Genomic DNA, 26,597 nt, shown 5'->3' with positions numbered 1-26,597 from the left:
GGTGCGGAAAGTCGCTCTCACCGCTTTCCTCTTCTGAAACTCAACCATTCCCCCAGAATCTTTTATAGCCTTGCATCATCAGCACAGGCTCGGCGCGTTGCCATCACAACGAATTTTTGACAATTCATCTTCTACATTCGAAAATATGGCCGACACAGCAGAACATGTCGAGACGGCGCCGGTCGCTGAGCAGGAGAACCAAGAGATGGCAGTAGCGACAACAAATAACGAAGTCGCGGCGCCAACTGGAAAGAAGGTTGTCAAGAAGATTATTCGCAAGAAGAAGCGACCTGCGCGAGCCCAGGTCGACCCCGATTTCTTCACATCAGAACCTCCACCTCAGACCGGTACCATCTTCAATATCTGGTACAACAAGTGGTCCGGCGGCGATCGAGAAGACAAGTACCTTTCCAAGACTAAGGCCAAGGGTCGCTGCAATGTCTCAAAAGACAGCGGATATACGAAGGCCGACTCGATACCGGGAAGCTTCTTCTGCCTACGCTTTGCGCGTGGAATTTGCCCTAAGGGTCAAGACTGCGACTTCCTTCACCGATTGCCAGGCGACTACGATCATTTCAATCCCAACGTCGACTGTTTTGGACGCGACAAGTTCTCCGACTACCGAGATGATATGGGTGGTGTAGGAAGTTTCATGAGGCAAAACCGAACAGTTTACGTTGGAAGAATTCACGTCACCGATGATATTGAAGAGATTGTGGCGCGACATTTCGCAGAATGGGGCCCTGTCGAGCGCAGTAAGTTACCACCAAAATTTAGACAGCAGACATGGTACTGACAGGACTAGTTCGTGTCCTCAACACAAGAGGTGTCGCTTTCATCACATACGTCAACCAGGCCAACGCAGAATTCGCCAAAGAGGCCATGGCGCATCAATCCCTCGACCACGAAGAAGTTCTAAACGTTCGCTGGGCAACTGCCGATCCGAACCCCATGGCGCAAGCACGAGAGGCGCGCAGGATTGAAGAGCAGGCCGCTGATGCCATTCGCAGAGCTCTCCCTGCAGAGTTCGTGGCCGAGATCGAAGGTCGAGATCCCGAGGCTAGAAAGAGACGGAAGATTGAAAGCAGTTATGGCCTTGAAGGATATGAGGCTCCTGACGAAGTTCACTTTGCCCGAGGAGCTCAATCTGTCAACCCCCTAGGACGAGAAGGCTTCGAAGTGGAGTACCAGGAACGACCAATGATTGAAAACGGAGAGGCACCAGTTCAGATGCAGGAACAACAACAACCGCAGCAAGAGACCGGTGGCATCTTCTCAGGCAGTACTCTTGCTGCCCTTAATAAGGCAAAGATAGCGGTGGCATCGAAACCCAAGGCCACAGCTTCAGCAGGACCTTTGGTGGGATACGGCAGCGACAGCGACAGTGATGATGAATAGGGACAAGGCGCTTTGATTAATATTTAAAAATGCATAGATATATACAGTAATGATACCACCCGAACAGCAAATATTACTTAGCTGTTGAATATCCTCGAGTATAGGATCTCGTGTCTTCCGATCCACAGATCCATAGCAGGCACTGTTTGGCCGGCCTCTTCCACAGGGGTCATCCACTCTCGGTCGATCATATCGTCAATCATTCTCTGGACCTGCTGTCCGGCTAACACTTTCTGCGCATGATAAGGGCCGAAAACATTGGCTCTCACAGCAGCTGAGATCAAGGCCTTGACATGACTCAGCATAAAGACATATGCTGTCTGTCGCAACCCGAGGCCGACCAGGGAACATATCGCTCCGAAGAGCGGAGCCAGATGACCAGAAACCAATGGCACTTCATTCTGGCTCTCCTTTCTCAAAAGGTCCGCGAATTCCCGTAATGCGCGTCCATCAACATTCGGACAACTCGACCGAAACGATTTGTCCCATATTCCTAGCAATGCACGACCCTGCGCAACACTAGCACGTCGACCTACAGTGCATATAATAGCAGCATCAAGCTGATCGTCTAACTCCACAAGTTTTTCGGGGTTCCTGTGTGCTGCGAGAACAAAAGGAAGTGTTGTTGCAGCGAAAGAGGATAACGACGCCGGGAGAAAGTTGGTGAACGATGCTGTACCGCGAGGTTCATGCGCCAGATAAGACTCAAGACCACTGCTAAAAGCGAATGAACCCAATGGAAGTGCCGAATCTGACAATAGAAGCAAGAAATGAGTTGTTTCGGCAGCATGAGCTATGAATTATGAGTTTATGCCCCTTATCTATAGGTATGAGTTGTGACTTACGAGTGGGTGACAGGGGTGGCGATGGTTGGTGTTTGTTAAGACGCGCCTTCGCTTCGTGAAGACGCTTTTCTAATTCGAAAATCTCATCTTGGATGAGGTTGGCATCAGTCGGTATCATTATTTGAGAAGGCATTATGAGAATTTCAGTTATTTTACAAAGTTAAGTTGAGTATCAAAAATGGCTCGCGGCGAGATAAGGAGGCCGAGGCAGTTAAAAAGGTTCTAGACTCGGCCTTTATCGACCCAAAACCATGACAAGCTTCATCATGTAAATCCAGCAACTGGGATATTTATCAAATACAACCCCGGAACTCCATGCCAATGCCGAATCCAAACCCATTCAGTCTTTCTCATACTGATCGACGTACAATTATTAGCAGCCACGTTAAAAACATCTCAATCCTAACCTTCCCTCGCTCAAGCTCAACACAGTCCTGGTATCATGTATGTACAGTATGGGTAGACTATCTTACTCAAGGTCGAACATTCTCCTTGTCGAATCCCTTTCTTCCACGCTCACGTCTCTTTTCTGCCATTCTCTGTTCAATTCGCGCGATGGCAGCAGCTCTGCGCTCAGGCGGTAGTTTTGATGCATTGGCACCGATAGCACTGTGGTTCGGATCGGGACCTCCGAGGCGTGCATAACGATCCTGCAACAAGTCGATCTTCTCATCCGCTTCGGTGGAAGAGGTCCGTTTCGACCGAGCAATTGACTTAGCAAGCGCAGGCAAATCAGGCACAGTAATCTCATCGAAGTTTGGTCGTCCGGGAGTCTCGCCCGCGTTCTCGATACGCTTGGTGATTTCTTCGCCAAGATATGCTCGATTTCTTGGCGATCGCGGAACAAACGGTTGCCATCTAGGCCGGCCAATGTCTGGCTTACCACCAAGGCTTGATGAAACCGGCTTGGAGGATCCAATATCGGATTTGCTAAGTCTTGGATGAGCATCATCTGAGAACTTTTGACGTAGTGAATGAATGTTGGGATCTGTGAGCTTGAGCTCCATTGTGTCGTCTTCTAAGTCAGTCAAGTCGAAACTCCGGCGCGCTATGTTGCGCCTAAGGTCTCTATCGTCTGATGAGACATTTCTAGGCTTTGGGCTTTCATCTGTCAGGCGACCAGCGTCTGATTGAATATGCCAGCTCTTCGGTCGTGCGGCCTCGTCATCTTGCTCATGAGCATCGTGATCTCCCGACTTGAGCGTCTTGATCTCTTTCTTAAGTTCGGCAATCTTTGTGTGCGCCCTTTCCAGTACGGCATTTGTGTCTGCGTTATGGGCTTGTGTTTCGTTACGGTAGGCCTCAAATTCTTGTTTGAGTTTGCGCAACTCTTCGTCCTTTTTCTTGTTCTCTTCTCGGGCTTCGCGAAGCTGTGCACGCAATTCCTGCGCTCTTGACCCCTCGCGCAGAGGCTCGTTGTCGGTCTTCTCTTTCGTACTGTTTCCCATTTCGCTGTTCGCTTCAGCTTTGGCGGCTCGCTTTTCGGCCGCTTTGAGTTGAGTCTTCAGAGAAGATATCTGCTCTCGAAGGTCACCGACTTCTTTAACCTGCATACGAGCTCGCCTCAATTCGCGTTGCGTCTCAAGAAGGGTCTTCTGGGTCCTGGGTGATGTCGCTTGTCGTCGCTTTCGGTCGTTCGAATCTGTGTCGTCCTCTCGTTCGCGGAGAAATTCCTCGAGTTGGTCCTCCAGCTCCTGCACTCGCGTCCGGTATTGCACCGCCAGTGCTGTTTGTTTGGTGAGTGTTGATAGAAGATCAGAGTTGCTCTCGTCTGGCCGGTTTGCACGCTTCGACGCCATTTTAGAGGCGCCTTCTGCAATTTGCTTCTCCATCTCAATTACTTTGAGCTGTTCTTCTTTGAGCTTGACTGCGAGCTCAATCGCCTCTGCATCTTTCTGTTTTGCGTAGGACTTTGCCAATTGTTTGTATTTGAGCAATTTCTCCATCTCCGCTTTCGCATCCTCGTGGTACTTCTCAAACTCTTCCTTCCAGTATCTGCCCGACTGCGAATGAGGCTCGTTAAGATCGATCGTGATGTCGTGAGTACAGTAATCTTCGTCATCGGCTTCTTCCCATTCATCCGAGGAATTGTCCTGTTCTTGTTGCGCTTCGTTCTTTTGACTTATGGATTTTGATGCTTTCTCGAGAGCATCGTTCAAGCGCGTGCGCTGGCGCGATTCTGGTTCCTTGTTTGCATTGGCATTTTTCTTAACATCTTGTCCAAATGATACGCGCTTTCGTCTCGTAGTGCCCGTTCCTGGCGTCAGAAGGATCCCTTGCGGTCTCGGTGGCGTTCGGGAGGACTCCTGGTCAATCCTAGAATTCTTGTCCTTTGCTCTCGTGGGTTGATTTGTAGGCCGCGCTGGAGTTCCAAACAATGCACTCTTGAATGCCCTGGCAGCGAAGACGGGCGCAGGAGTGTCAGGCACGTCGATTTGAGTTGTATCTGGTGGAAAACGTTAGAAATTTAATCTACCATGTTTTTCAGAGCTAACGGTGCGTACCTCCATCATTGACTGAATTGACTGGCTCTGGCGCGTTCTCGCCGCGTCTCAACATCCAACCTAACATCTTGTGATCGTGCTGCTTGTGAGCGAGCAAGGAGTTAATTAATTAAATAGAGAAAAGAGCTCGCATCAGCGATTATGACAGTTGGGGTAGCAACATTTATTCCTGGGCCTGGGCTGCTATGTTGTTGGCTCTTTTGTTGTGGTAGGACAAGATTGGTCGCCGTTGGATGTTAATGTTGACTTTCGTTTCTGTATGTTTACTTTCAGCTGCCGGAGATCATGGCCAAGCAAATGCAGTCAAGACCCTGGTGCCCCACACTTCCAGCTCTTCCAAGGAATATAGGTGTCTAGGGGGCCTGCGCTAATGCAGAATAAGGCACTCCTGCAGCACGCGCCAGGCGGTCCAGGTGACTTCAAACACTAATTGGACGCCGCAAGAACCGCTGCGAACCCCTCATCAGCCCTGTGGCCGCCTGTAATTCGATGGCACGACACCGCCTTTGTAAGAGCGTCGCAAACTGAGCTGGCAGTCATTAAGTGGAAATACGCGGGAGCACGTATTAAAACTACCCCGCCACTTTTTGCGACCCGACGTCAGAGGGAGCTTTCTCTTATCTTTCATCCATTCACTGGATGACCTTATACAACCATTTATCTCATTTTTAATTATTAGTATTCGCCGTCATGGCTCTTTCCCTGTAGAGTGTCACGGCTTTTGCTGTGACTCGACTCTCCTCTGGAACCTGCGCAAACATGGCGGGGAAACAACCTGGGGTATGGAAGAAGCCCTTGACTCTCAATAACGACACCAATGACTCAAGCTTCCCCGGTCTCCAACCTACTGCGAGCCCGGAGGTCAACAACAAAATCGAATATGAAGAACTACAGCAGAACGAGCTCCTCGCCCTCGAGGCCATTTATGGCGATGACTTTGTTATGCATTCGGGAACCCAAAGCGCTTGGAAGGTAGAGTTCTACGACGTCCCCCCCTCTCGAGTTACCCTTCGAGATCCAACTGGGCAACCGAAGCTCACGGCCTATAGAAAACCGAACCACACTTTGACATACGGATAAAAGCATCGAAAGATGAAGACTTTGCTTGTACGCTGAGCTTTGTCATGACTGCAACCTACCCGAAATCACCACCTCTTATCACATTGAAGAACTATGACCTTAAGGAAGTCACACAGTTCAAGATCCAGAAGTTCTTGGAGACGAAACCAAAGATATTTGCGCAAGATGCACAGGAAATGATCGATCAGATTGTTGAAGGAGTAAGGGACATCCTCGAGGATGCTGCGCAAGCAAAGGCAGATGGCAAACACCTACCATCCCTCGAAGAAGAAAGAGAACGCCACGAAGCTTCCATGGCAAAGCTAGCGCAGGAGAAGAAGGAAGCTGAAGAACGCAAGAAGATGGAAGAGGCCCAGGAAGAGGAGCGTGTTATGGCCGAGATGCTTCAACAACAAATCGACCGACAGAAACAGAAGGCCAAGGAGTCGAAGCGTCGTCCTAACGGCAACACCCCTCAGGAACTCAGTGCCAGTACAGAGACAGACGAGGTTATCGAGTTTGATCAGTTCTGCGACGCTACGGACAAGTCGGGAAACAGTATTGTCTTCAAAGCTGTTGCAGGCAAATGCGATCCACGACAAGGCCCTGTGTCTGTCGTTTATACAGTCAGACCTGTTCTGGCTAATGGACAAGGTAGCTTGACTATGGCTTTGAAAGAGACCATCTTGCGTACCACAAACAAGGACTCCAAGGAGTTCAAACATCAACTCCAGAGTCTAGAATCTCGCCTTCAGGATCTTAAGACTGTAAAACGAGTTCATCACCGTCATCTCGTTGATATTTTAGACTTCAGGGTCCAGGCGGGACTTGCTACGGATCCCAATATTGCAAATGCATGGACCATAAGTATTTTATCGCCACTGGCAGAGAAAGGTCCTCTGGAGGAGTTGTTGGAGCTTGCAGGACAGATTGAGATTGGCAAAGTGCGCTCTTGGACGCGGGACCTGCTAGATGCACTCAACTTCCTCCACAACAAGAATATTGCGCACCAAGATATTCACTCGGGGAATATTCTTCTGTTCAGAGAAGATACGGGTGAAATTGTTCCTAAGATTTCTGATGCTTGGTATCAGAGAGAAATCCACTCCATCAACTCTCACAAGCTGGGACTTCCTGGATTACATACTGCCAAGTCTGCCTACTGGCTTCCTCCAGAAATTGCCAGTGTATCAAAGCCTCAGTATACCTTCAAGACTGACATATGGGACTTTGGTGTTGTATTTGTCCAAATGATCTTTGGCCTCGACGTGCTACGAACGTACTCGTCACCCAAGAATCTAATGGAATCAGTCACTCTTTCACATTCTTTACACGAATTAGTGAGTAGATTCTTTAGGGAGGACAAACAGAAAAGACCCAGGGCTTTCGAGCTTGGATCCAGCGAGTTCTTGGCCACGGATGCACCGGTTCTTTTCGATGACTCATCCGCCATCCTGTCAAGTAGCCCTGCGACTTCATTGCAGCCCATTCCAAGATTTCGGCGCGATTCAACCAACCATCGAGGACCTTCTCTGTCACGATACACTGAAGATTTTGTTGAAGAAGGCAGGTTAGGAAAGGGGGGCTTTGGAGAAGTTGTCAAAGCGAGGAAGAAACTTGACGGACAGATCTATGCCATCAAGAAGATCACACAGCGATCACAGTCCAGCCTTACAGAAATCTTGAAAGAGGTTCGATTGCTGTCTCAGCTCAGCCATCCTGCTGTTGTTCGATATTACAACACGTGGGTCGAGGAGATCTCCGACCAGGGCGATGCCGAGGACGACACGTCAACCGGTTACATCACAGAGGAAAACACCCAAGGTACGGATTCTGCTGGTATTGATATCCAATTCGCCACTAGCACAGGAGGTCTCGATTTCATATCATCCAACGCCGGTGTAGACTATGGGTTCGAAGACTCGGAGTCAGATTCGGACGAAGATGAAGATGATTCGGATGAAGAAGAAGAGGACGACGATGACGAAGATGAAGACGAAGATGAGGACACGACAGACTCTGATGGCGAGTCGTTGGATGAAATGTCTATCCATCGGGTTGTATCTCCAGACAAAGAAAGGAATGCCATGTTCCAGCGACGATCTAAATATCAACGTTCGTACCGAACCATACTCTACATTTCCATGGAGTATTGCGAAAAAAGAGTAAGTTATCCAGCTATTGAAGTACATCGAGGGTATAAAATGCTTACGAAACTCGTTAGACACTTCGTGATCTTATCACTAGGAACCTCTACAAGAACACGGCGGAGATTTGGCGTCTTTTCCGTCAAATCCTCGAAGGACTGGCTCATATCCATGGATTGAGCATTGTTCATCGTGATCTTAAGCCAGAAAACATATTCATTAGTAGTAGCTCGGATGGGATTGACAACGTCAAGATTGGTGATTTTGGACTTGCCACTAGTGGACAGTTCTCGGTGGAAAAGACTATCACCTCGAACACCCTGGAAACAGACGACATGACAAGAAGCATCGGCACAGCCTACTATTCGGCACCTGAAGTCAGATCGACTGTGAACGGTATATATAGTACAAAAGTCGATGTAAGTGAATTAAGTCACTTGTAGTCATTTCAACTAACAAAACCAGATGTATTCTCTCGGTATTATCTTCTTCGAGATGTGCTACTTACCCATGATGGGCATGCAAAAGGCCGATGTCCTTGGTCAGCTTAGACAGCCGCAGCCAGTGTTGCCATCAGACTTTAAGCCCGCGGAGAAAGCCCAGACTGATATTGTGTTGTCCTTGGTGAACCACAATCCTAAAGAAAGACCTTCAAGTACCGATCTTTTAAAGAGCGGCAAGTTACCGGTTCAGATGGAAAGCGAGACAATCCGGCGCACTCTAGCAGGACTTGCAGACCCCAGCTCTCCCTACTACCGCAAGATGCTTTCGACGCTTTTTGCAAAACGCATGGAACCTACCAAGAACTATGCCTGGGATATGTCTTCGGCGAATATGAGTCCACAGGAATTGCTCAATCAGGGCTTGGTGAAGCAGGAATTGATTTCCATCTTCCGTCGCCATGGCGCTTTGGAAACCCCTCGCGGCATCATTTATCCAAGGTCTTCTCATTATGGCGATAATGCCGTCCAACTTTTGGATCCTAATGGAAATGTGCTCCAGTTGCCATATGACCTGACTCTTGGAAATGCGAGAATGATGGCGAAGCAAACCAACGGGCCAGTTGTTCAACGAACGTTTACCTTTGGCAACGTATTCCGTGATAAGCAGGATACGGGACAGCCGCTTATGTTTGGAGAAGTCGATTTTGATATCGTCACCACGGATACACTTGACCTTGCTCTCAAAGAAGCAGAGGTTCTTAAAGTGATTGACGAAATCATTCACACGTTCCCTTCATTGTCCACAACAGCCATGTGCTTCCATCTTGGACACTCGGATCTTTTGCATCTTATTTTTGAGCATTGCGGTATCGAGCCCGCCAGTCGGCGCGGAACGGCAGATGTCTTGAGTAAGCTGAACATTCACAATTACACCTGGCAGAAAATTAGGATTGAACTGCGGTCGCCAACTGTGGGTGTCTCAGCTACAAGTGTGGATGAACTTCAAAAGTTTGATTTTAGAGGTAAGAAAAGTGGCTATCAAAGGAAATCCGACACAACTGACGCGAAGTAGATACCCCCAATAAGACATTTGCCAAGCTCAAGACTCTCTTCGAGGGCAGCGAGATGTACCAGCGAGCCTCGCCGACCATCGCTCATCTTAAAGAAGTTGTTGAGTACTGTAAGCGCTTGAGCGTGGGAACTAAGATCTACATCAATCCTCTCAACAGTCTGAAGGAGGCCTTCTACACGGGAGGTGTCCTTTTCTCTTGCCTGTACGACAAAAAAGTCAAGGAAGTTTTCGCTGCCGGTGGCAGATATGATCAGTTGATCAAGGAGCATCGACCGAGAGTTGGGGGTCAATTTGGAGAGAGGCACGCTGTTGGATTCAGCTTGGCATGGGAGAGACTTGCCAAGCCTTCAAAAGCTGGGGGGCGCTCGTTCTTGAAGAAATCCGAGGACGAAGCAAATGGCTCATTCAACACTCGACGAGTAAGTTTATCACTGACAGCTACAACTTGTGGCTTATACTGACTATCTGCTACAGTGTGACTGTCTTGTTGCCAGTTTCGATGCTGCTGTGCTGAGATCGTCGGGCGTTGAGATACTCCAGACTCTCTGGGCGCACGACATTAGCGCTGAGATGGCCAAAGATGCTAGATCGCCTGAAGACTTGTTGTCGAAACATCGTGACGAAACATATTCCTGGATCATCATTATCAAACAGGATGCAATCTTAAAGATCAAGAGCATGGGACGAAAGGATATCCCGGATGCAGACATACCAACGACACAGCTTCTTTCTTGGCTTCGTAACGAGATTCGAGAACGCGATTCAAGATCAGTGGTCAAACTCCGTGGCAACAGTTCGGCGGACGCCAGCTCGGGCGACAAAGATTCTGAGCAGGAAGTTCGTGTACTGGTGGCACAAACGCGGAGTAAAAAGTTCAACCGTAGAACGGTTGTGGAACAAGCCCAAGTCAGTGCGAACAGTTTGGTGCGATCGTTCTTAGAAGGGCCAGTCTTGGCTATTGAGACAACCGACCAGGTTATGGACCTGATGCGCGAGACATGCCTCTCAGAGCCAGATGGATGGCGACAAGTCGAACATTCAGTGACGACTACGGAGAAGAAGTACATACGCGAGATCCACGACCAGTTGGATACTTGGAGATACAAATATCTGAAGAAGAACGGGTCGAGACACGCGTTCCTCTACAACTTTCGCTCCGGCAACTGCGTCTATTACGATCTGGGTGCTTGATATGTTGGAATGCTGTTCAGTGGGATGTTGTATATGGAAAGATATATTGCTTATGTGCTTATGAATATTGGATCATGCGTTGCATTGCATGGCAGATAGCGTGAGTTCATTGGTACTCAGCTAGCAAGATAGATTTGAATGAAATAACTCGACTCATTTTACGTCCCTTGTTTGATCAAACTATATCTGCTTTGACAGATCTCGTAAACTGAAACGATTATGACAGCCAAGTCGCAGAAATTCTACTGCTTCATCATGCTAACCCTGTAGTTGAAACAAATGGAATCAGGTTGCTTGGATTTATGCCCAGCGGATCTATATATAGAGAAAACATGAACAGCTAGGAAGTTTGTTCTCACCAAGACGCCTATAAATGCTGATCATTATGGTTTTTTACCCAAACCCTCGGCGCTGATATTCATAGGTAAACTCCAAACATCAAATTGAATGGATGCACCGACGACTGGGAATCATTAATCATTGGAGCCAGCGGGAATAAATGGGCACGTACCGTACAGTAAGCATGCAGAGACGTACCTAATGGGCTGGGTGGAACCAGAGTGGAGTCAAGGGACCAACAAGATGTCGACGTCAGTTTTTCTTTTGAAGCAGGCACGAGGAGGGGCAAAGCCAGCGTAAACAGGGCAGGCGTTACTGTCAGACACCCTGACACCCAACCCGACCAAAACCAGGTGGCAGGTGTTACTGCGGTCACCAGCCGGGATTGGATTGGATGTTAATGGAATCCAGGTACTGTACTGAGACTACGCCCCCGGTTCCGGGGCGGCGGCCTGGCCGATGTGAATGACTCTCTTTTATTGATAAGTTCTATGAGCCAGCCATTAATTTCATGTATGTAATTCTTTTCTTTTCTTTTCTTCCCCATTTATTCATTCTTCTGTTGCCCTGAAAGATATTTGTTTCTTTATTGAATGTGTGTAGAAGGTTATTAAGAGGCGGCTCCTTTTTTGTTCATTCTCAAACCTAGGTATTCTCTCCTTCTGTCTCTTTGAAAGCATACGCCCATCAAGGTTACTGTTCAGACGATACCTCAGCAGCCCAGCAGATAAACCTCTTTCATAAAACAACCTTGTCTCCCTCTCATAAAAGGTCCAGCAGTATATCCAAGCAGGAGTTGCCAACAAAGCAAAATACCCGCCAGTTCACCTCACCTCAGCTCAGTTGTTTTATCCCTAAACACCAACACCAACACCACTGCCGCTGCCACTAGTTACAGTGTACCGCTTCTGCGCCAATCGCCGAAGCCGCAACCACCGGGCTTCTACTTCCACGGGCCTCCTTCTCTACTCCCGCCCCTCCTCGACCGCCCTTTCCACGCCCTTCGCCTCCGGCTCTGGCCTGACTTATTAAGCCTGACCTGACTGACCAACCTGCACCAAACATCTCGACTTTGGAACCCAAGCCTTTCGGTCTTTTCATTTCACCCACTCGCTCATTTGGAGGATTCCCTATTGTAGGACGACGGTACGACACACAGATTTAAACCGGTAATCCGTCATCAGTCACCACATCATGGCGCAAAAGCGACTTATGCAGGAGCTTCAGCCCCTCCAGAAGGAGAAATGGGTCAACATTGAGGTAGGTTGCATCTGATTATATTGGCAGAGACGAGAACTCACATGTCCTCTAGACCGACGATTCGAACATCCTTCGCTGGAAACTCGGTCTCTGGGTTGTCAACCCCGACAGCGTCTGGCATGGCGCCTACCTCAAGGCCGAGATGAAGTTTCCGAACGATTACCCATACCAGCCTCCTACTTTCAAATTCCTGACTAAGAATATCTGCCACCCCAACGTTTACCCAGACGGCAATCTCTGCATTTCCATTCTTCACAAGCCAGGAGAAGACGAGCAGTCGGGTGAACTGGCGAGCGAGCGTTGGAATGTTCTTCACGGCGTCGAATCCGTTCTCCGATCCGTCCTGCTCCTGCTCGACGATCCCGAGATTAACTCCCCTGCGAACGTCGACGCGAGCGTACTCTACCGCGACAACAAGACCGAATACAACAGGCGGGCAAAGGAAATCGTTGATAAGTCTCAGAAGGACATACCAGCAGGTTCCCGCATGCCCACTCCCTCCGAACTCACCGTTGCACCACAAAAGCCAGTTGACGACGATGCCGACTTTTGGAACATGACAGATGAGGAAGAGGACTTTGGCGGTAGCGACAGTGATGAGGATATGGACGAATTCGATGAGGACGACGACGAAGACGACGATGATGTTAGAGACCGCAGATAAACGTCCTAGTGCGGTAGTACATTTTTTGAGCAGGCCAATATGACGTGCTGGGCTACTTTCAACCCTGGTATCCTCGGCATTTGGTGGTTTCGTCATTTTCATCTACAGTAAGGTCGGCGGCATAGCGGGTTGTGTTTTATTTACTTAGGGCGTTAACGATGCGGACTGTCCCGACTAGAATAGTCTCGACAAGGTATGGGCTTGGCATGATGGGGACCGGGACAGACCGGTGGTCTCTGATTTACGCATGCTGTTATGAGGAGCAAACGGTGTATTTTTGATACTTGATTTCTTTATAGACAGAATACACATTTCAGACGAGATTCGCCGAGTATATTGAGGTGCCAAAAGTCTGAGGAAGGACCAATATGAACGTTTATCGAGATGCCCTTGGCAAAATGTCTGAGACGGAGTCAAGGATAATCTCGTCACTACAAAAAACATAATTGAAGACCCGGATTATTTGAGTAGCATGATCAGCAATATATTGGTTAGAGGCTGTTTCATAAGCCATTAACACGGCAGCGCGGCAAGACATCTACTTCTAGACGCCTAATATTGATATCGAAAACCACTAATTTGACGTTATGCAACCGCCCTTGCCTGCCTGCCCTACATGCCAGGGCAAGAGAAAACTCCTTACGCTCAAATGCTAAAGCAATAATCATGTCGTGTCATAGACAGCGGCGATTCCTATCGTCCGCCCGTGCTTCATTTTCAGGGGGGAGGGGGAAGGCAAGCCAAGCCACCTGTGCAACGACTGCCACATCCCTCTCACCAAGCCAAAAGCAACATCTTAGGCCGCCTACTGCTTCTCATCTGGTATGTCCATATCCATCAGATTGACCGGCTCCTTTCTTTCGGACGGGGTTCTCGAGATCGACATGAAAGGAGGGGGTCTAGACTTCTCTTGCATCTCCGGACTTCGAGGCTCCTCACTGTCCACATAGTCGGCTTCGACAGTATTAGGTGTCATGGTGGCCGAAGTTGGCTCTGTTGTAGACGCAGTCGAGCCCTGAGGGCGAGCTGGGAGTGTAGGAGGATCGTCCAAGATATCGCTACTGTGGATATAGTTTGACGAACTTCCATAATCCTCCATCTCAGTACCTGTGTGATCATCTGGAAAATCAAATGGGCTGTCGAATCCATTTCTGCCATCGCTGCCAATGGAAGCACGGTTGCTATCCATTGAACCGACGCTATCAGCTCGGTGTTTTCTTTTTGAAGGCGAGAGAGGCGAGAGAGGGTGGTCAGAGCTGGGTGTTTGCTTTACTTCAGCCGTCGTCTCTTCTTCGGTCAACTCCTGCCGAAAAGCTTTGTTATCCACCTTAACAAACAGCTCTAGCTGAGGTGGAAGTCGCTGCTTCGAGGTTCCGAGGGCCTCCTCGGTGGCATATACGAGCAAAGGCTTCCTGGTTTCATGCCACACATCCTCGAATAGCTCCTCGGTCTTGATTTTCTGTGATCATGTTAGTCACTGATCTTTCAAGCCTGTTTGTTCCCTACCTCGACCCGCGTAGTTGATCCATCTCCGTGCGGATTATATGACAGTCTCCACCATTGATCAACTCGGTTGCTCCCGTTGTTGAGTTCTATCAAATCCTCTTCTTCACGCTGACAAACATAGACAACGTCGGGCGAAGTGGCCACTCCACGAAGCAGATACTTTTTGCATGTCATGGGTTTCGGACGACCTGGCTTGTCCGGCACCGTGAGAAGCCTTCCCAGAGCTCTTTGTTTCCTCACAACCTGTTCCATCTCTGTATCGAGGTCTGTAATCAATCAATCAATCAAAATGTTCTCCATCTTTCTGAGTTTCGAGACCTACCCTTCATTCTGTTTTCTAGACTTTCGAGCAACGTCTTTGAGTACTCAATTACCTGCTCAACCGTCTCATATCGCTTTTCCTGTTCATCGTCGCAGTCGGGAGCGGCCTCGCGGTGGCCGGGATACTCGTCGGTGTTGAATCCCGAATTCACCAACGCTGTGAATTTTCTAAACCCGTCAAGGTAACTCTTGTAACCCTCCCACTGCTCTACTGACTTTTTCAGCAGGCCAGACTTTGTGTTAATATTGCCGGTGGCCCAAATCCCCTTCAGTTGATCAAGTTGCTCCTTTTCTCTTTCAAGACGTGCCATATCCTCTTTCGTCTGGCGCCAACCGTACTGGATGCGGCGGGCCTCGTCTTGTCGAGAGACCAGGTATTTCTCTGGATAGAATTCATGAGGTATTTCGATTGAATCCTTTGGTCCATCACCAGATATATCGAGCACCAAAACATCGCCCATTTCCTTGAAAAATGCCACTTTGGAATCTTCTTGAATGGCTTCTGGTCCAAGTGCATCGCTCCACATTACGTGGTCAAGTGCCTCATACAAAGTCTTGATGCACTTGTACTCGTTTCTTGAGTGTTCTATTTCGAGATAACCAAAGTTGACGTTCTCTTCCATGGCGCCACCGTGGAAAGGTGCAACAGTAGCAACCTGTGTGAGTGGCCTGATCGTTTCACCATGTCTGTCCTGTAGCATCTCGTAAAAGTGCTTCTCAGTGCCAATACCATGGAACTTCATCAGCTCCGTCAGCATAGATATCGAGCCGTATGCACGCTCGGTGGAATCCAGAAAAGCCATTAGGCGGTGGATTTCCTCTTCGAACGCAGTGCTGCTGTTATGTTCTCCCGCTTCCCAGGTCATCTCTTCATTCATTTTTGCCAGAACCTCCTGTGATAAGATCTCCTCCCCTTTCCACCAATCCTTGTTATTACCGTATGTTGCAGCTATGTTACCTATGTTGAGAAGGATATTTCGGACCATGGGAATTTCATGCATGATCGTGAGGAGACCCCCCAGTCGATGATCATGCTCTCCTGGCCTGCTCTTTATCAGCAATGCAGGGGCGCTTTGTATCCTCTTTCTTTCTGACGGCTTCGGGTCGTTCGTGGAGATCTCTTTGCTAGCTGGTCCAACAGGAACCATTGCCCATTGGCTCTCCTCGTAGGTTTCGCGATTTGCTGGGCCAAATTGAGTAGGCGCCGGTTCCGATGGACCTATGAAGCCGGTTTCTTGTTCGGGTATCGTTATTCCAGCCTCTTGCGCCGACTCGCGAATCGCTCGTTGTACGTCGTCGTCTTCCTGTGCCTGGCTATTCGGGACACCTGTGTACAACCCGGTCAGTAGATGCTCGTCGGACTGGGAAAGAGAAATACCGGGCGCATGTGCCGCAGCCCATTCCACCATCGTACCCAGAGGAGATCGATTATTTGATCGTGAAGGAGGTCTTGAGGGAGCGCCAAACATATGGGAATCGGGCGGGGGAGTTACGCCTTGGATAACGGCGTGATCGGAAGACTCGACATGGAACGCTGCAAATTTGGTTAGAGGCACGGGAGTAAGATATATGAAGGAACTGACATATTCCGGCATTGTTGCTGTTGCCGTCTCTGTCCGCACTGAATGCTGAGTCGTCCCAGAGCTTCGTGTACCTCGATCGAAACTACGGTGTTTTAGCATGCGACTGGTGCTTTCACGCAGGAAGACCCATACATTGTCCTCTCCGTTATTGTAGAACTCTCCGGCAACCATTTCGATGTTGTTGTTGTTGAGCTGTTGAAAAAACATATGTCAGTCGCAACGGTCACTGGACAAAGGTATTGGCTCGGAGCTGACCTTGAGTGCTTGTCTTGCCAAATCGCGATCATTTTCAGATTTCAGATTACAGAATTCAACCAAACGATCGATCTCCTCCTCCAAAGGCTCCCTGGACGCCATCGTGTTGTGGTTGATAAAGTTGAGGAGGTATGGATATGCAGGAATGAGGAAGGACCTCCAACAACCAACGGGTGAGCAGCTTCTACTATTACTTCGCTTCCCTGGTAGAAGGTTGCGCTGAGCGGCCGCGGAGGGGCAGGTACTCACTAGAAGAGTGATAAGATAAGAAAAATGCTTGGCATACACGTGCTTCCATACCTAAGTACTTGAACGTTGAGGACGGTAGGCAGAAGTAATAACAAAAACCCTTTCTGCTATCAGTCAAATAGTTGAAATCTAAATTGGTATAGAGTTGGATTATGATCCTCGTTACGAAATTTGATAACAGAAGTTTAAGACATAGACTGAATCGGCTCTGTAGCGTAGTTTGGCGTGTGTATAGTTCAATACTCCAGTTATGATATATATAATACTTTGGATTTGCTTCAGATCCTTTTCGCGCAGGTACATATTCATTGTAAAAGAACGGAACTAAGAGAGGTCAAGACCCGTACAGGTCTTCTTCCCCTTGCAAGCTTTGTGATATGGTGGCATGATAACATGGTATCATGACACACCAAGCGGTATATCCGAAGCTGTTGCGACAACAGTTAGACAGACAACTTAAAGTCAATACTCCAAGTCACTAGCAACGATTTTGTGCCTGTAATTCAATATAATCTATGCTCCATACATATCTTCTGTAATAAACCTGAGCTACCTATCTCGAACAGCGTCTAGCCGTAGCTCATGGCTTCGAAGGTTCTAGAAGCTTCGACTACAAACTGGGGTTGACGGGAATCGCTGCAGCTCACGGTGGGGGAGCAAACCGTCAAGTTAGCGCTACAGATTTGGGGTCACAACAGAAACCTACCTATGTACAAGGTACCACAAAACACTCATACAGACGATAATTGAAGGCATAACGTATGGGCGAGATCTTAGCATCAGGCCAAGATTCAAGCCTCTTCAAGACCCGCTCAAGCTTCCAGGAACCATCTCGAGCTCCGGAGCTGGAGGTCTTGGACTGGATTTCGGGCGTCTGGGGCGCTATCTCCACCACGGCTAGGTATCGTCATAGGCCACTTTATCCCTGCGAAGACCGTCAGGTATCGACAGGTTGAGAGCCCAGCCCGACACGAGACTACGGCAGAGCATGACCGACCGATTTTTTTGACATGCGTATTGCAGGAATTGAGTTTTGAGAGACGTTGTTAACCAAACAAAATAGAAACATTTACTGGCAGTTAAAGCTACAGAAGTGAAACAAACAAGTACAGTGACTGACGTAGAGGTACATACAGAAACTCTATGGAAATCGATCGACTCGACGTCACCCCCACCCCATGTAGGTAATGGAAGGTCAGCCAGCCAGCGTCTATTCCATATCAAGTTCTTTGTCCAGGCCTGACGGTGTCCTTTTCCCCCTTGGAAGCTTCCACAAGGTCCCATGCCCCAGTATTTCTCAGTGGTGGCTTCTCTAAATCCTATGTCACGGTCGCATGGCGTTGAAGTGTTAATGTCATTAGGTAGACCTGACGTCCATTTTATCCTCTTCACCTCTTGTGAACTCACTCTTACACTAAAACATTCCCCTCTCTTTAACCTCACTTCAATTCAAAAACAAACCTTTATACTTTTGGTTTACCTTTATAGCAAGCAGCGACACCTACACCTACACTGTTTTTTTTTTCATTTCCACCGCTTTCACCTTTACCTCAACACATTCGAACCACATCGCAAACCTACCTAACTAGAAACATTGACCACGAGCCACAATGGTCAAAGAGACTAAGCTCTACGACACCCTCAATATCAAGCCTGAGGCTTCTCAGGATGAGATTAAGAAGGGATACAAGTAAGTAAACAAATTTCCATACGCAGAGCTACGAAGGCGCAATACCGATTACGACTTCTATCATGTTACCGCCTTCGAATGCATTATGGCCACTCCATGCTGCTTTCAATGGTTTGACAAGTATGAAGTATCGTATTGGAAAACTCGACCTTCGCGCAACCTGCATCAATCTATCTCTGTACAACTATGCTAACCGCCGTTCTTTCACAGAAAAGCTGCCTTGAAATGGCACCCAGACAAGAACAAGGATAGCCCCGATGCGGCTGAAAAGTTCAAAGAATGCTCACAAGCATACGAAATCCTTTCCGATCCCGAGAAGCGCAAGATCTATGATCAATATGGTCTCGAGTTCCTCCTCCGCGGTGGCAGCGCTCAGCCCGAAGGCGGTGCTGGGGCCGGGGCCGGTGGTAACCCGTTCGCCGCTGGAGGTATGCCCGGCGGGTTTGGCGGATTCGACTTCAGTGGTGGTGGTATGCCTGGCGGAGGCACTCGAACCTTCCACTTCAACACCGGCGGCGGAGGTGCTGGCGGCTTTGGTTTCAGCAACCCCGAAGATATCTTCGCCGAGTTCATGCGCAACGGAGCTGGCGGCATGCACGGCGGTGTTGATGACGATGATATGGCAGGCATGTTTGGTGGATACGGCGGTGCTCGAAGCCGCGCTTCACGTGCACGATCCGGTTTCGAGCCTCGAGCCAGGGATACCACCCCTGAGGTCACCACTGTCGAGCGACCTCTGCCTCTGACACTCGAGGAGTTGTTTAACGGTGTCACCAAGAAGATGAAGATTAAGCGTAAGACCTTTGACGACTCTACCCAGAAGCGGGTACAGACCGATCAAATCCTCGAAGTTCCTATCAAGGCAGGTCTGAAGAAGGGTTCCAAGATCAAGTTCAACGGAGTTGGCGATCAAGTAGAGGGAGGTCGCCAAGATCTTCACTTTATTGTTGAAGAGGTAAGCAAAATTCCAGCAAACCTTAGATATGGTTAGATAACTAACATCTTTACAGAAGGAACATCCTCTCTATAAGCGCGAGGACAACGATCTCATCCACACCGTCACCCTTGACCTCAAGGAGGCCCTAACTGGTTGGAAGCGAACAGTGACCACGATCGACGGTCGACAGCTCAACTTGGAGAAGGGAGGTCCTACTCAGCCGAACAGCGAGGAGCGTTACCCTGGCCTAGGAATGCCAATTTCGAAGAAGCCAGGCCAGCGAGGTGACTTTGTCATCAAGTACAAGATCAACTTCCCTTCAAGTTTGACTGCCGACCAGAAGCAGAAGCTGAGGGAGATTCTATAGAGGCCCGCTACGGGTAAAACTGCTTGCAATTCCAACCGAATGCTCGAGGTGTACTGGGATTTCTTCTACCCAGTAGCACTTGTATTGGGTCACAACGACTTGCATTATGTATCATTGGTGTTTTGGCGTTGGGGAATTTACGAATAATGAAAAGAGTGGAAGTTTGACGGGTTGGGCCTTGTCTATGAGGAGCCCTGATCGAAGAATACAAAGCTATAGGAGGAAGAAGGGGAGTTGATTAGCATGTGATGTTGATATCCATTTGATGGTTTAATTAGTTAGCAACTATGTCTTATATAGATGTCTATAATACGAAGACAGATTGAAGATCTGACGAATTGGCTCTTATGTGTGTTTCCCTCAGTGTATACCACCCGTTGATGCGATCACGATCCGACGAGCCGGTGATGCTATATGTTCAATTTGGGGGTTAAATGGGCTGATACAAATCCCTCAAGGCCGAAGAGAGGAGCCAAGTATGACGAGGGTTGTTGAAGTCTGGGTCCACTGTTGCCGAGTTACTGTTGACATGGGCATGGCTTATTCATTAAACGGGTTGTCGGTTCGACTTCTCCGACACTGCAGTTTTCATGTTTACTTGGAGATGTTTATGAGAGGTTTTTCTCTCACAAGCTAGCCAACCGTTGACTGCAGAATAATCCCGGTCCATGCTAGGAACTCATGCTTGTTAGAGGCTCAAAGAGCAAAGTCGCTGATGCGGGCCGGTAGGAGTAAAGAGAAGAAGGGAAGAAAACGGGTCCCCTCTCTTAGCGTCTTGCTTAACAGGGATTCAAAGTGCTGTGATGACGACACTTGGCGGTTCTTAGTCGGACCTTACTGTAGTTAGGTAGCTTGAATGGAGGGGGAGGGGCATTTAATCATGCTCATACATGCTGTGATTCTATTCGATTCGCGATCGCGAGGGGTTTTGTTTTGTCTTGTCTGACTTGCACGTGTTGGTGAAGATTCAAGATATTCGAATAGCATAGGTCGTATGTATAGTCTATGTGATTATTAACTTTGTTAACAATCAATATTTGATTTATATAAACCATACCTAGCTATACTTCTAGCCTGGGCGCATAATCATGATGCCTCTGTTATTCCCCTCGTCCGCGGGGTTTCTCAACCACCTGGCTCAGTCTTACACGCGCTGGATGGCTGATGCACGTTCATCAGCAACCTTCCGTTGCTACCTTAGTATTAACAGTCACAGTCACAATCCAACCCGGGCAACCCCCGTAGTTAGCAGGAGCCCCAGTTGCACTTGCATGTTCCAATTACAGCTTGCTGCAGTACCATCAGCTCCAGCTCTTTCCGTCGCAGTCTGAGCGTCCTCCGTAAGGTTGAATCAAGGAAAGGCAGCTCCTCCATAAAACCTCCGTTCCCCCACAGTTGCTCCATTACTCTCGTCTTCTTCCTCCACCTCCATTCTTCGCTCCACCGTTTTTCTAGGACATTCTTCCTTGATTCTCTACTTAATACGTCCAATTCCTCTTCGGACTTACCTCTGCATCTTCTCTAGAACTTTCGTCAATACAATCCGTCAAAATGCCTGAGGTATGCGACTTCCATACGGCTTACAGTTTGAGCGACGCCGCTAACATGTAACTTCAGATCAACACCCTCCTATTCGACTGCGACAACACCCTCGTCCTTTCCGAGGAGTTGGCCTTCGAGGCCTGCGCTGGTCTCATCAACGAGATCTGCGAGTCCCGCCAGGTCGACATGCGCTTCACCGGCGACACTCTCATCAAGGAGTTTGTCGGCCAAAACTTCCGCGGCATGCTCACCACCCTCCAAAAGAACTACAACATCGACATCTCCCCCGATGACCTCGAGAAGTACGTCCTAAAGGAGGAGGACGCTGTCATCGCCAAGATTAACGAGGCTCTTAAGCCTTGCCCTGGTGTTGACGAGCAGCTCGAGAAGCTTTCTTCCTCCGGAAAGTACACCATGTCTGTTGTCTCTTCCTCAGCCCTTCGACGTGTTCGCGCTTCCATCGAGAAGGTCGGCCAGGACAAGTACTTCCCTGGCGATGTTGTCTTCTCTGCTGCCACAAGTCTTGAGAAGCCTACCAGCAAGCCTGACCCCGCCGTCTACCTCCACGCTCTGAACAAGCTGGGTAAGAAGGCCGAGGAGGCTGTTGCCATTGAGGACAGCAAGAGCGGTACTCTTAGCGGTACCCGCGCTGGCATCAAGGTCATTGGCTACGTTGGTCCTTATGCTGAGGACAAGCAGCCTGAGATGGAGAAGACTCTGAGAGAGGCTGGTGCTGTTGTCATCATGCGTGACTGGTCCGAGTTCCCCTCTGCTCTGCAGAAGATCGAGGCTGGTGAGGTTTAAACTATGGAAGAATTTTATGACAATCTGCTTTGAGGAATACCCAAATACTAAATATCGGTCATACAGCGAAAGGGATGGGCAGGATAACGTAGATCAATCTAATTAATACGAATTTGATGAACATATGTATTTGGTCGTCGCATATCATGAGACATGGTGAATAAACTGAGACATGATCTTATTTAGACCAATCAGCACAGCTTGTTTCTCGAGATCAAACCTCATTATGAACTTCTTATTAGTGTTTCATATGAAATTTGTTCACTATCGGCGCCAATCCATCAAAAAGCTATTAACGCTCTGCAGTGTGGCTCGGTTAGGATTCGCCTCAGGGTAAGCTGTCATGATGAAGCCCAGTCTCGACTTGATTAGTGTTTTTGTAAACGAGACATTCTCGACCGAGTCTCTGACGTTTCCCTCATCGTCGAATAGATAGCATGATATCGCAAGAGCCACGCCAACTGAAAGATCCTTCCCAGACTCACATGCTATCACAATGCGTTGCTGATCAGGTTCCGCAACTGAGGCGAGATATTTGGTAGCGTAGTCGCATATATCAGGTAGTGCAGTTCGAAGATTTCGACTGGCTACTTTGCTTTTCCCAAGGCCAGCCTGCATGTGTGTTTTAGATTTGACCCACGAGTCCTTTGGTGTCGTGTCTTGGGTTATAGCTATGCGGCATTCCGTCGTATTGGCGGGAAGTGGTAAAGGGCAGACAGATATGTGAGGCGCGATCTGTATCTGGGATCCTTCGTCTTTCTTATTAGCCGAATGCTCATTAACCAGTTTAGTGATAAGATCTGGTAGCTCTGCCTCTGGCGTCTCAAGAAGCTCATCGATATTCTCCCAGAACAAAGGCGCTTCAAGACCATGTGCCCACATCTCAGTATCATCAGCTGCGCCCTGGATATATCCTCCCTCATCCATCTCACTGCCTACTACACGGCGACTAGCCGTGCAGCAGATCACAGGCCGAAAGTCCTCGAATATAGACTCAGTGTCCTCAGGTGAGGGGAGAGTTGAGTCAGGCGTTACCCAGAATGGGCGTAGTGGTTTGGTGAGACATGTTGGAAGGTTGAGATTGAGAGCTTTTAGTGAGGCGACGAAGCCGGGGATGAGGGCGGATATTTGGGAGTGAGTTGTCGCGGGGAGATGGGCTGGGAGGTAGAGTTTTGAAGAGGAGGGGTTTGAGGGGAGAAGAGTGAGATTGAGAACTGTGCACCAGATGGGAATTGTTGAAGAGAGGGCATCGGGCATTCCTGTATGAGTCAGTATATATACCGGTGAGAATGAGTTGGTGAAAGACTTACGCTTGCCCCGACGAGTAGAGTCGACAACTATGATACTATAAACACATTAGCTCATAAATATTTTTAATAAGAACTTCCATCTGGTAACCTACCCATCATTCTTCTCAATAACTTCAACCAAATGCAGATTCAACCTCCTCGTACTAAACTTCCAAGCCCTCTCATGACCATCCGTACTCTTGAAATACGCACTGGCACCCTTTCTCTCCGGCGGAATATACCAGCTCCCACAACGCTCATTAGCAACGAGTGGTCTTGGAGCGTACGATTGAGAGACACGGTCCACGAATTCTGCGTCAGTTTGAATGCTGTTTAGACGGTTGTGGATTGTGAGTGTTGTGCGTTTGAGAGAGGCCATGAGCTGGGACATGGAGGGTTGTTCATTTTGAGGGAGGATGAGATCCGAGAAGTGAGGATCTGGCATGATGGCGTTTTGGAATGATTGAGTGTATAAGTGACTAGAAGATGATTTGAGATAAAGTGAGAGTCGAATTTATAGATTAGAATGGTAGATATAAGGCGTAGTGTTGAGTTTTTGGTGGAGCTAAAACGTTAGGAGCCCGCAGAGCGATTTTATCCACCCCGCATTAAGTGTAAATGTAGAACATATTTGCATTCCTTTTACAAGGCAATTTGATAAAGTGTAAATAAAAAAGTGCTTGATCATTACTTTTGGTCGTAACCCGTCAGACGTATATACAATAGCATATGGTATTTATCCCTCTCTTGCTTTTTCAGCCCATTATTCCAAACTCCACTTGCCATCCTTGATGACAATCTTGATCTCTCTGTTCTCATCAATACTCCTTCGGCCAGCCTCGAGGATTGCTGTTGTGGCAATGGTGTTCTTGAGTGTGGGGAGAGGCTTGGCGTCGAGGTCGGCAGGCTTGAGCTTGCCCGAGTTCACAGCACGGCAGCCATCGACAAACTTCTCGATGGAAATGTATCCGTAACCGGTCTGACCAGCGAAGTTTCCATCCTCATCAGGGGCGTACTTCATGTAGAAGGGGTTGTACCACATCAGCTGACCAGCTGAGTCGTCGGCGACATCGTAACCTCGCTTGGCCTGATCGACACGGATCTCACCGTTGGCGGCGAGATAGTGGAAGTATTGGTTGGAGTGAACACCGGCTCTTTGAGGCGCAGTCCAAGAAGCAGTGTAGACACCGACGGCGCGCTTGCTGGGCTCGCCCGTCTTGTTCCAGGTAACAAGTAGAGAGATAGTGTCTTCGGTGACAGGATCGCAGCCGAGATCAACGGCAACACCCTTGGAGGAAGAGGCGTTGACGCTCACGGGAACGTATCCGCGCTCTTGAACCATGGAATCGTTGATGTCGATATGGTGGCTGTTCAGGTAGTATGAGATGTCAGACTCTTTACCAGCCCACGCCTTGAAGGTCTCGAGCTGTGACTTGGGCTGAGACATGTAGCTGTAGAAGTAGTTGAAGTCGCCAAGCTTCTGGGCCTTTGCGCGAGCATCAGCGTAGGCAGGGTCGTAACGCTTGTGGTGCTCGATGTAGACGTAGACTCCCTTCTTCTGAGCGAGGTCGACAAGCTCCTGGTGCTCCTCGAGGGCCTTGACGGCAGGCTTGGTGATCATAACATGGATGCCACGCTCAATGGCGTACTTGGCGATGGGAAAGTGGGTAGGGTCTGGGGTGAAGATGGTGATGGCATCGCCGGGGCTGAGGGCATCAATGGCGGACTTGTAGGCATCGGGATCAACCTTGTCGTTGGCTGGGAACGAGTCGAATGAGGTATCGAGGTCGTTGTACACCTGCTGGATGTTCTTGTGGAGATGTTCGCCTGCAAGAGTTAGTTGACTGAACAAATTGTGTTAATGTTTTTTAGTAGAGTACTTACGGATAGCAGGGAACTTCTTGCCATTGACACCAACCATGCCCAGCTTGTTGACCTTTTCGCGACGGCGCAAGTCAAAGAGACTGAGACCAACAACGCCAACCTTCTTGTCTGAACCAGAGGCACCGCCACCAACAAAACCGGTGGTGTACTCTCCAGTACCAATCTGGAAGTAAAGTGTTAGCCAACTGGAAAGCTGTCTATAACTTTGGTATTTTCAAATCAAACTTACCATCAAAACGTTCAAAGGATCCATGGTGAATGTGCGATGAGGGGCAAACGCGGGGAAGAAACAGAAGCTATGATGAGACCAAAGAAAGAGTATGAGGGTATAAACAAGCTTGTGAACTGACGTATGATAGAACGGCCAAGTCAATCGAAGCTTTGAAATAGTGAGGATGAGATGTTTAGAGTGCAATCATGAGATGACAGTAGAGCTCTCTTATGAATTGTTCGCTCATGTCTCCGCAAGCTAAGTTAAGCTTGGCTCCCAAAGCTGGGGGATACATCGGGGTTCTCTCCGCCTACCATTGGAGGAAAAATGAGTCCCCGCCTTAACCCCCCAATCTCGAGCTTGGGAGGGACAGCTTTCTTTATGGAGTCATGATACTGAAGAGCTGATGAGACTGTGGGGAAGCATCGTGAGGTAAATCTGGGGGAGAAGATGAGGGTTATTCAGCTAACTGATGAGATATGGAAGGCCATGATTTAATCTTTGGATTGAGGATCTCGTTCTTCTCATGCTGCACTGCATGCTTTTCATTTATGTTGGTTGTTTCTCGTGATATAGGTATGGACGGACAGCTAAGACGAGGGCGGGGAAATACTCGTATTGAACAATTTCCATTGGAGAAAAGAGACCTAATAAGATCCTAGCGACTTTTACTGATCATGACAGATGCCAGATACCCGAGGCTGTTGATCTATGAAGGTGATAGTGAAAGCTCATTCTTTCACCAAGACCGTCTCTATGCTCTCAGCGGTTCATTTGCATGATGGGGAACCCCGCGAATGTCAGTAGCACCTACCCTCCGCATCAAACAAAGAGTCAGGAAGTGGGCAAGAACCACCCCCAAAGCATGGATCAACACTAGGTCGTTACTGCCTCAATTGAATGAGGGGTTAGAATTCTATGGCGGGGTCAAGTTCCCCCACCCCCACGCCGCTATGAATACCGGCTCATGACCGCTTACAAGTCAAATCATGGGTGATCTGATTTGCTCTTCAATGGATAATCGAGAACATGCTACC

General features: G+C 48.6%; 10 protein-coding genes across 10 annotated transcripts; 5 read left to right on the top strand and 5 right to left on the bottom strand.

Moving 5' to 3' along the window:
• The first annotated feature begins 86 nt into the window (after positions 1 to 86).
• Positions 87 to 1,402, top strand: B0J16DRAFT_299552 (uncharacterized protein). Its single transcript, XM_046124542.1, has 2 exons — positions 87 to 755; positions 806 to 1,402. The coding sequence occupies exons 1-2, from the start codon at positions 146 to 148 to the stop codon at positions 1,396 to 1,398; spliced, it is 1,203 nt and encodes a 400-aa protein (XP_045986124.1). The 5' UTR covers positions 87 to 145; the 3' UTR covers positions 1,399 to 1,402.
• A 1-nt stretch (position 1,403) lies between these two features.
• Positions 1,404 to 2,424, bottom strand: B0J16DRAFT_332558 (uncharacterized protein). The gene is made up of 2 exons (XM_046126723.1): positions 2,244 to 2,424; positions 1,404 to 2,191 (listed from the first exon to the last, which is right to left on the bottom strand). The coding sequence occupies exons 1-2, from the start codon at positions 2,374 to 2,376 to the stop codon at positions 1,476 to 1,478; spliced, it is 849 nt and encodes a 282-aa protein (XP_045986123.1). The 5' UTR covers positions 2,377 to 2,424; the 3' UTR covers positions 1,404 to 1,475.
• On the bottom strand, positions 2,425 to 5,021 carry B0J16DRAFT_299548 (spindle pole body formation-associated protein-domain-containing protein). The gene is made up of 2 exons (XM_046124541.1): positions 4,748 to 5,021; positions 2,425 to 4,689 (listed from the first exon to the last, which is right to left on the bottom strand). The coding sequence occupies exons 1-2, from the start codon at positions 4,812 to 4,814 to the stop codon at positions 2,717 to 2,719; spliced, it is 2,040 nt and encodes a 679-aa protein (XP_045986122.1). The 5' UTR covers positions 4,815 to 5,021; the 3' UTR covers positions 2,425 to 2,716.
• A 485-nt stretch (positions 5,022 to 5,506) lies between these two features.
• Positions 5,507 to 10,659, top strand: B0J16DRAFT_315902 (anticodon binding domain of tRNAs-domain-containing protein; the record flags this gene model as incomplete). Its single annotated transcript, XM_046125280.1, has 6 exons — positions 5,507 to 5,719; positions 5,797 to 7,971; positions 8,031 to 8,372; positions 8,419 to 9,418; positions 9,469 to 9,887; positions 9,943 to 10,659. The coding sequence occupies 6 exons, from the start codon at positions 5,507 to 5,509 to the stop codon at positions 10,657 to 10,659; spliced, it is 4,866 nt and encodes a 1,621-aa protein (XP_045986121.1).
• A 1,533-nt stretch (positions 10,660 to 12,192) lies between these two features.
• Positions 12,193 to 12,922, top strand: B0J16DRAFT_380099 (ubiquitin-conjugating enzyme/RWD-like protein; the record flags this gene model as incomplete). Its single annotated transcript, XM_046131045.1, has 2 exons — positions 12,193 to 12,258; positions 12,311 to 12,922. The coding sequence occupies 2 exons, from the start codon at positions 12,193 to 12,195 to the stop codon at positions 12,920 to 12,922; spliced, it is 678 nt and encodes a 225-aa protein (XP_045986120.1).
• A 459-nt stretch (positions 12,923 to 13,381) lies between these two features.
• B0J16DRAFT_332549 (uncharacterized protein) lies at positions 13,382 to 16,610 on the bottom strand. Its single transcript, XM_046126722.1, has 5 exons — positions 16,465 to 16,610; positions 16,333 to 16,414; positions 14,751 to 16,283; positions 14,429 to 14,694; positions 13,382 to 14,381 (listed from the first exon to the last, which is right to left on the bottom strand). Exons 1-5 carry the CDS (start codon positions 16,537 to 16,539, stop codon positions 13,728 to 13,730), a joined length of 2,610 nt encoding a protein of 869 aa, XP_045986119.1. The 5' UTR covers positions 16,540 to 16,610; the 3' UTR covers positions 13,382 to 13,727.
• Positions 16,611 to 18,228: 1,618 nt separating this feature from the next.
• On the top strand, positions 18,229 to 20,150 carry B0J16DRAFT_332541 (uncharacterized protein). The gene is made up of 3 exons (XM_046126721.1): positions 18,229 to 18,526; positions 18,737 to 19,481; positions 19,537 to 20,150. The coding sequence occupies exons 1-3, from the start codon at positions 18,447 to 18,449 to the stop codon at positions 19,828 to 19,830; spliced, it is 1,119 nt and encodes a 372-aa protein (XP_045986118.1). The 5' UTR covers positions 18,229 to 18,446; the 3' UTR covers positions 19,831 to 20,150.
• A 1,121-nt stretch (positions 20,151 to 21,271) lies between these two features.
• On the top strand, positions 21,272 to 22,308 carry B0J16DRAFT_55709 (HAD-like domain-containing protein). Its single transcript, XM_046134064.1, has 2 exons — positions 21,272 to 21,390; positions 21,448 to 22,308. Exons 1-2 carry the CDS (start codon positions 21,382 to 21,384, stop codon positions 22,174 to 22,176), a joined length of 738 nt encoding a protein of 245 aa, XP_045986117.1. The 5' UTR covers positions 21,272 to 21,381; the 3' UTR covers positions 22,177 to 22,308.
• Positions 22,309 to 22,332: 24 nt separating this feature from the next.
• On the bottom strand, positions 22,333 to 24,023 carry B0J16DRAFT_299535 (tRNA A64-2'-O-ribosylphosphate transferase). The gene is made up of 3 exons (XM_046124540.1): positions 23,579 to 24,023; positions 23,487 to 23,521; positions 22,333 to 23,435 (listed from the first exon to the last, which is right to left on the bottom strand). The coding sequence occupies exons 1-3, from the start codon at positions 23,908 to 23,910 to the stop codon at positions 22,441 to 22,443; spliced, it is 1,362 nt and encodes a 453-aa protein (XP_045986116.1). The 5' UTR covers positions 23,911 to 24,023; the 3' UTR covers positions 22,333 to 22,440.
• Positions 24,024 to 24,045: 22 nt separating this feature from the next.
• Positions 24,046 to 25,802, bottom strand: B0J16DRAFT_368473 (uncharacterized protein). Its single transcript, XM_046130223.1, has 3 exons — positions 25,579 to 25,802; positions 25,350 to 25,512; positions 24,046 to 25,292 (listed from the first exon to the last, which is right to left on the bottom strand). The coding sequence occupies exons 1-3, from the start codon at positions 25,600 to 25,602 to the stop codon at positions 24,229 to 24,231; spliced, it is 1,251 nt and encodes a 416-aa protein (XP_045986115.1). The 5' UTR covers positions 25,603 to 25,802; the 3' UTR covers positions 24,046 to 24,228.
• Positions 25,803 to 26,597: the final 795 nt, after the last annotated feature.

Source organism: Fusarium flagelliforme (assembly GCF_020744385.1).
Source record: "Fusarium flagelliforme strain FIESC 12 MPI-CAGE-AA-0113 chromosome Unknown B0J16scaffold_2, whole genome shotgun sequence".
Classification (NCBI taxonomy): Eukaryota; Fungi; Ascomycota; class Sordariomycetes; order Hypocreales; family Nectriaceae; genus Fusarium; species Fusarium flagelliforme.
The sequence above is the reverse complement of the archived record's forward strand: the minus strand, read 5'-3'. Positions and strand labels throughout refer to the sequence as shown.

Excerpts from the sequence above, each read along its gene's own strand:
- B0J16DRAFT_332541 (XM_046126721.1), top strand. The coding sequence starts at position 18,447 with ATGGTCAAAGAGACTAAGCTCTACGACACCCTCAATATCAAGCCTGAG. Across the intron at positions 18,527-18,736 it reads GAGATTAAGAAGGGATACAA|AAAAGCTGCCTTGAAATGGC; the intron begins GTAAGTAAACAA and ends GTTCTTTCACAG. Across the intron at positions 19,482-19,536 it reads TTCACTTTATTGTTGAAGAG|AAGGAACATCCTCTCTATAA; the intron begins GTAAGCAAAATT and ends ACATCTTTACAG.
- B0J16DRAFT_332549 (XM_046126722.1), bottom strand. The coding sequence starts at position 16,539 with ATGTTTTTTCAACAGCTCAACAACAACAACATCGAAATGGTTGCCGGA. Across the intron at positions 14,695-14,750 it reads TCTAGAAAACAGAATGAAGG|ACCTCGATACAGAGATGGAA; the intron begins GTAGGTCTCGAA and ends GATTGATTACAG. Across the intron at positions 14,382-14,428 it reads GATCAACTACGCGGGTCGAG|AAAATCAAGACCGAGGAGCT; the intron begins GTAGGGAACAAA and ends ACATGATCACAG.
- B0J16DRAFT_368473 (XM_046130223.1), bottom strand. The coding sequence starts at position 25,602 with ATGGATCCTTTGAACGTTTTGATG. Across the intron at positions 25,513-25,578 it reads ATCCTTTGAACGTTTTGATG|ATTGGTACTGGAGAGTACAC; the intron begins GTAAGTTTGATT and ends CTTTACTTCCAG. Across the intron at positions 25,293-25,349 it reads CAAGAAGTTCCCTGCTATCC|GCGAACATCTCCACAAGAAC; the intron begins GTAAGTACTCTA and ends TAACTCTTGCAG.
- B0J16DRAFT_332558 (XM_046126723.1), bottom strand. The coding sequence starts at position 2,376 with ATGCCTTCTCAAATAATGATACCGACTGATGCCAACCTCATCCAAGAT. Across the intron at positions 2,192-2,243 it reads GCCACCCCTGTCACCCACTC|CTCATGCTGCCGAAACAACT; the intron begins GTAAGTCACAAC and ends CATAATTCATAG.
- B0J16DRAFT_299548 (XM_046124541.1), bottom strand. The coding sequence starts at position 4,814 with ATGTTAGGTTGGATGTTGAGACGCGGCGAGAACGCGCCAGAGCCAGTC. Across the intron at positions 4,690-4,747 it reads CAATTCAGTCAATGATGGAG|ATACAACTCAAATCGACGTG; the intron begins GTACGCACCGTT and ends GTTTTCCACCAG.
- B0J16DRAFT_299552 (XM_046124542.1), top strand. The coding sequence starts at position 146 with ATGGCCGACACAGCAGAACATGTCGAGACGGCGCCGGTCGCTGAGCAG. Across the intron at positions 756-805 it reads ATGGGGCCCTGTCGAGCGCA|TTCGTGTCCTCAACACAAGA; the intron begins GTAAGTTACCAC and ends TGACAGGACTAG.
- B0J16DRAFT_299535 (XM_046124540.1), bottom strand. The coding sequence starts at position 23,910 with ATGCCAGATCCTCACTTCTCGGATCTCATCCTCCCTCAAAATGAACAA. Across the intron at positions 23,522-23,578 it reads GTTATTGAGAAGAATGATGG|TATCATAGTTGTCGACTCTA; the intron begins GTAGGTTACCAG and ends ATGTGTTTATAG. Across the intron at positions 23,436-23,486 it reads CTCTACTCGTCGGGGCAAGC|GAATGCCCGATGCCCTCTCT; the intron begins GTAAGTCTTTCA and ends TGACTCATACAG.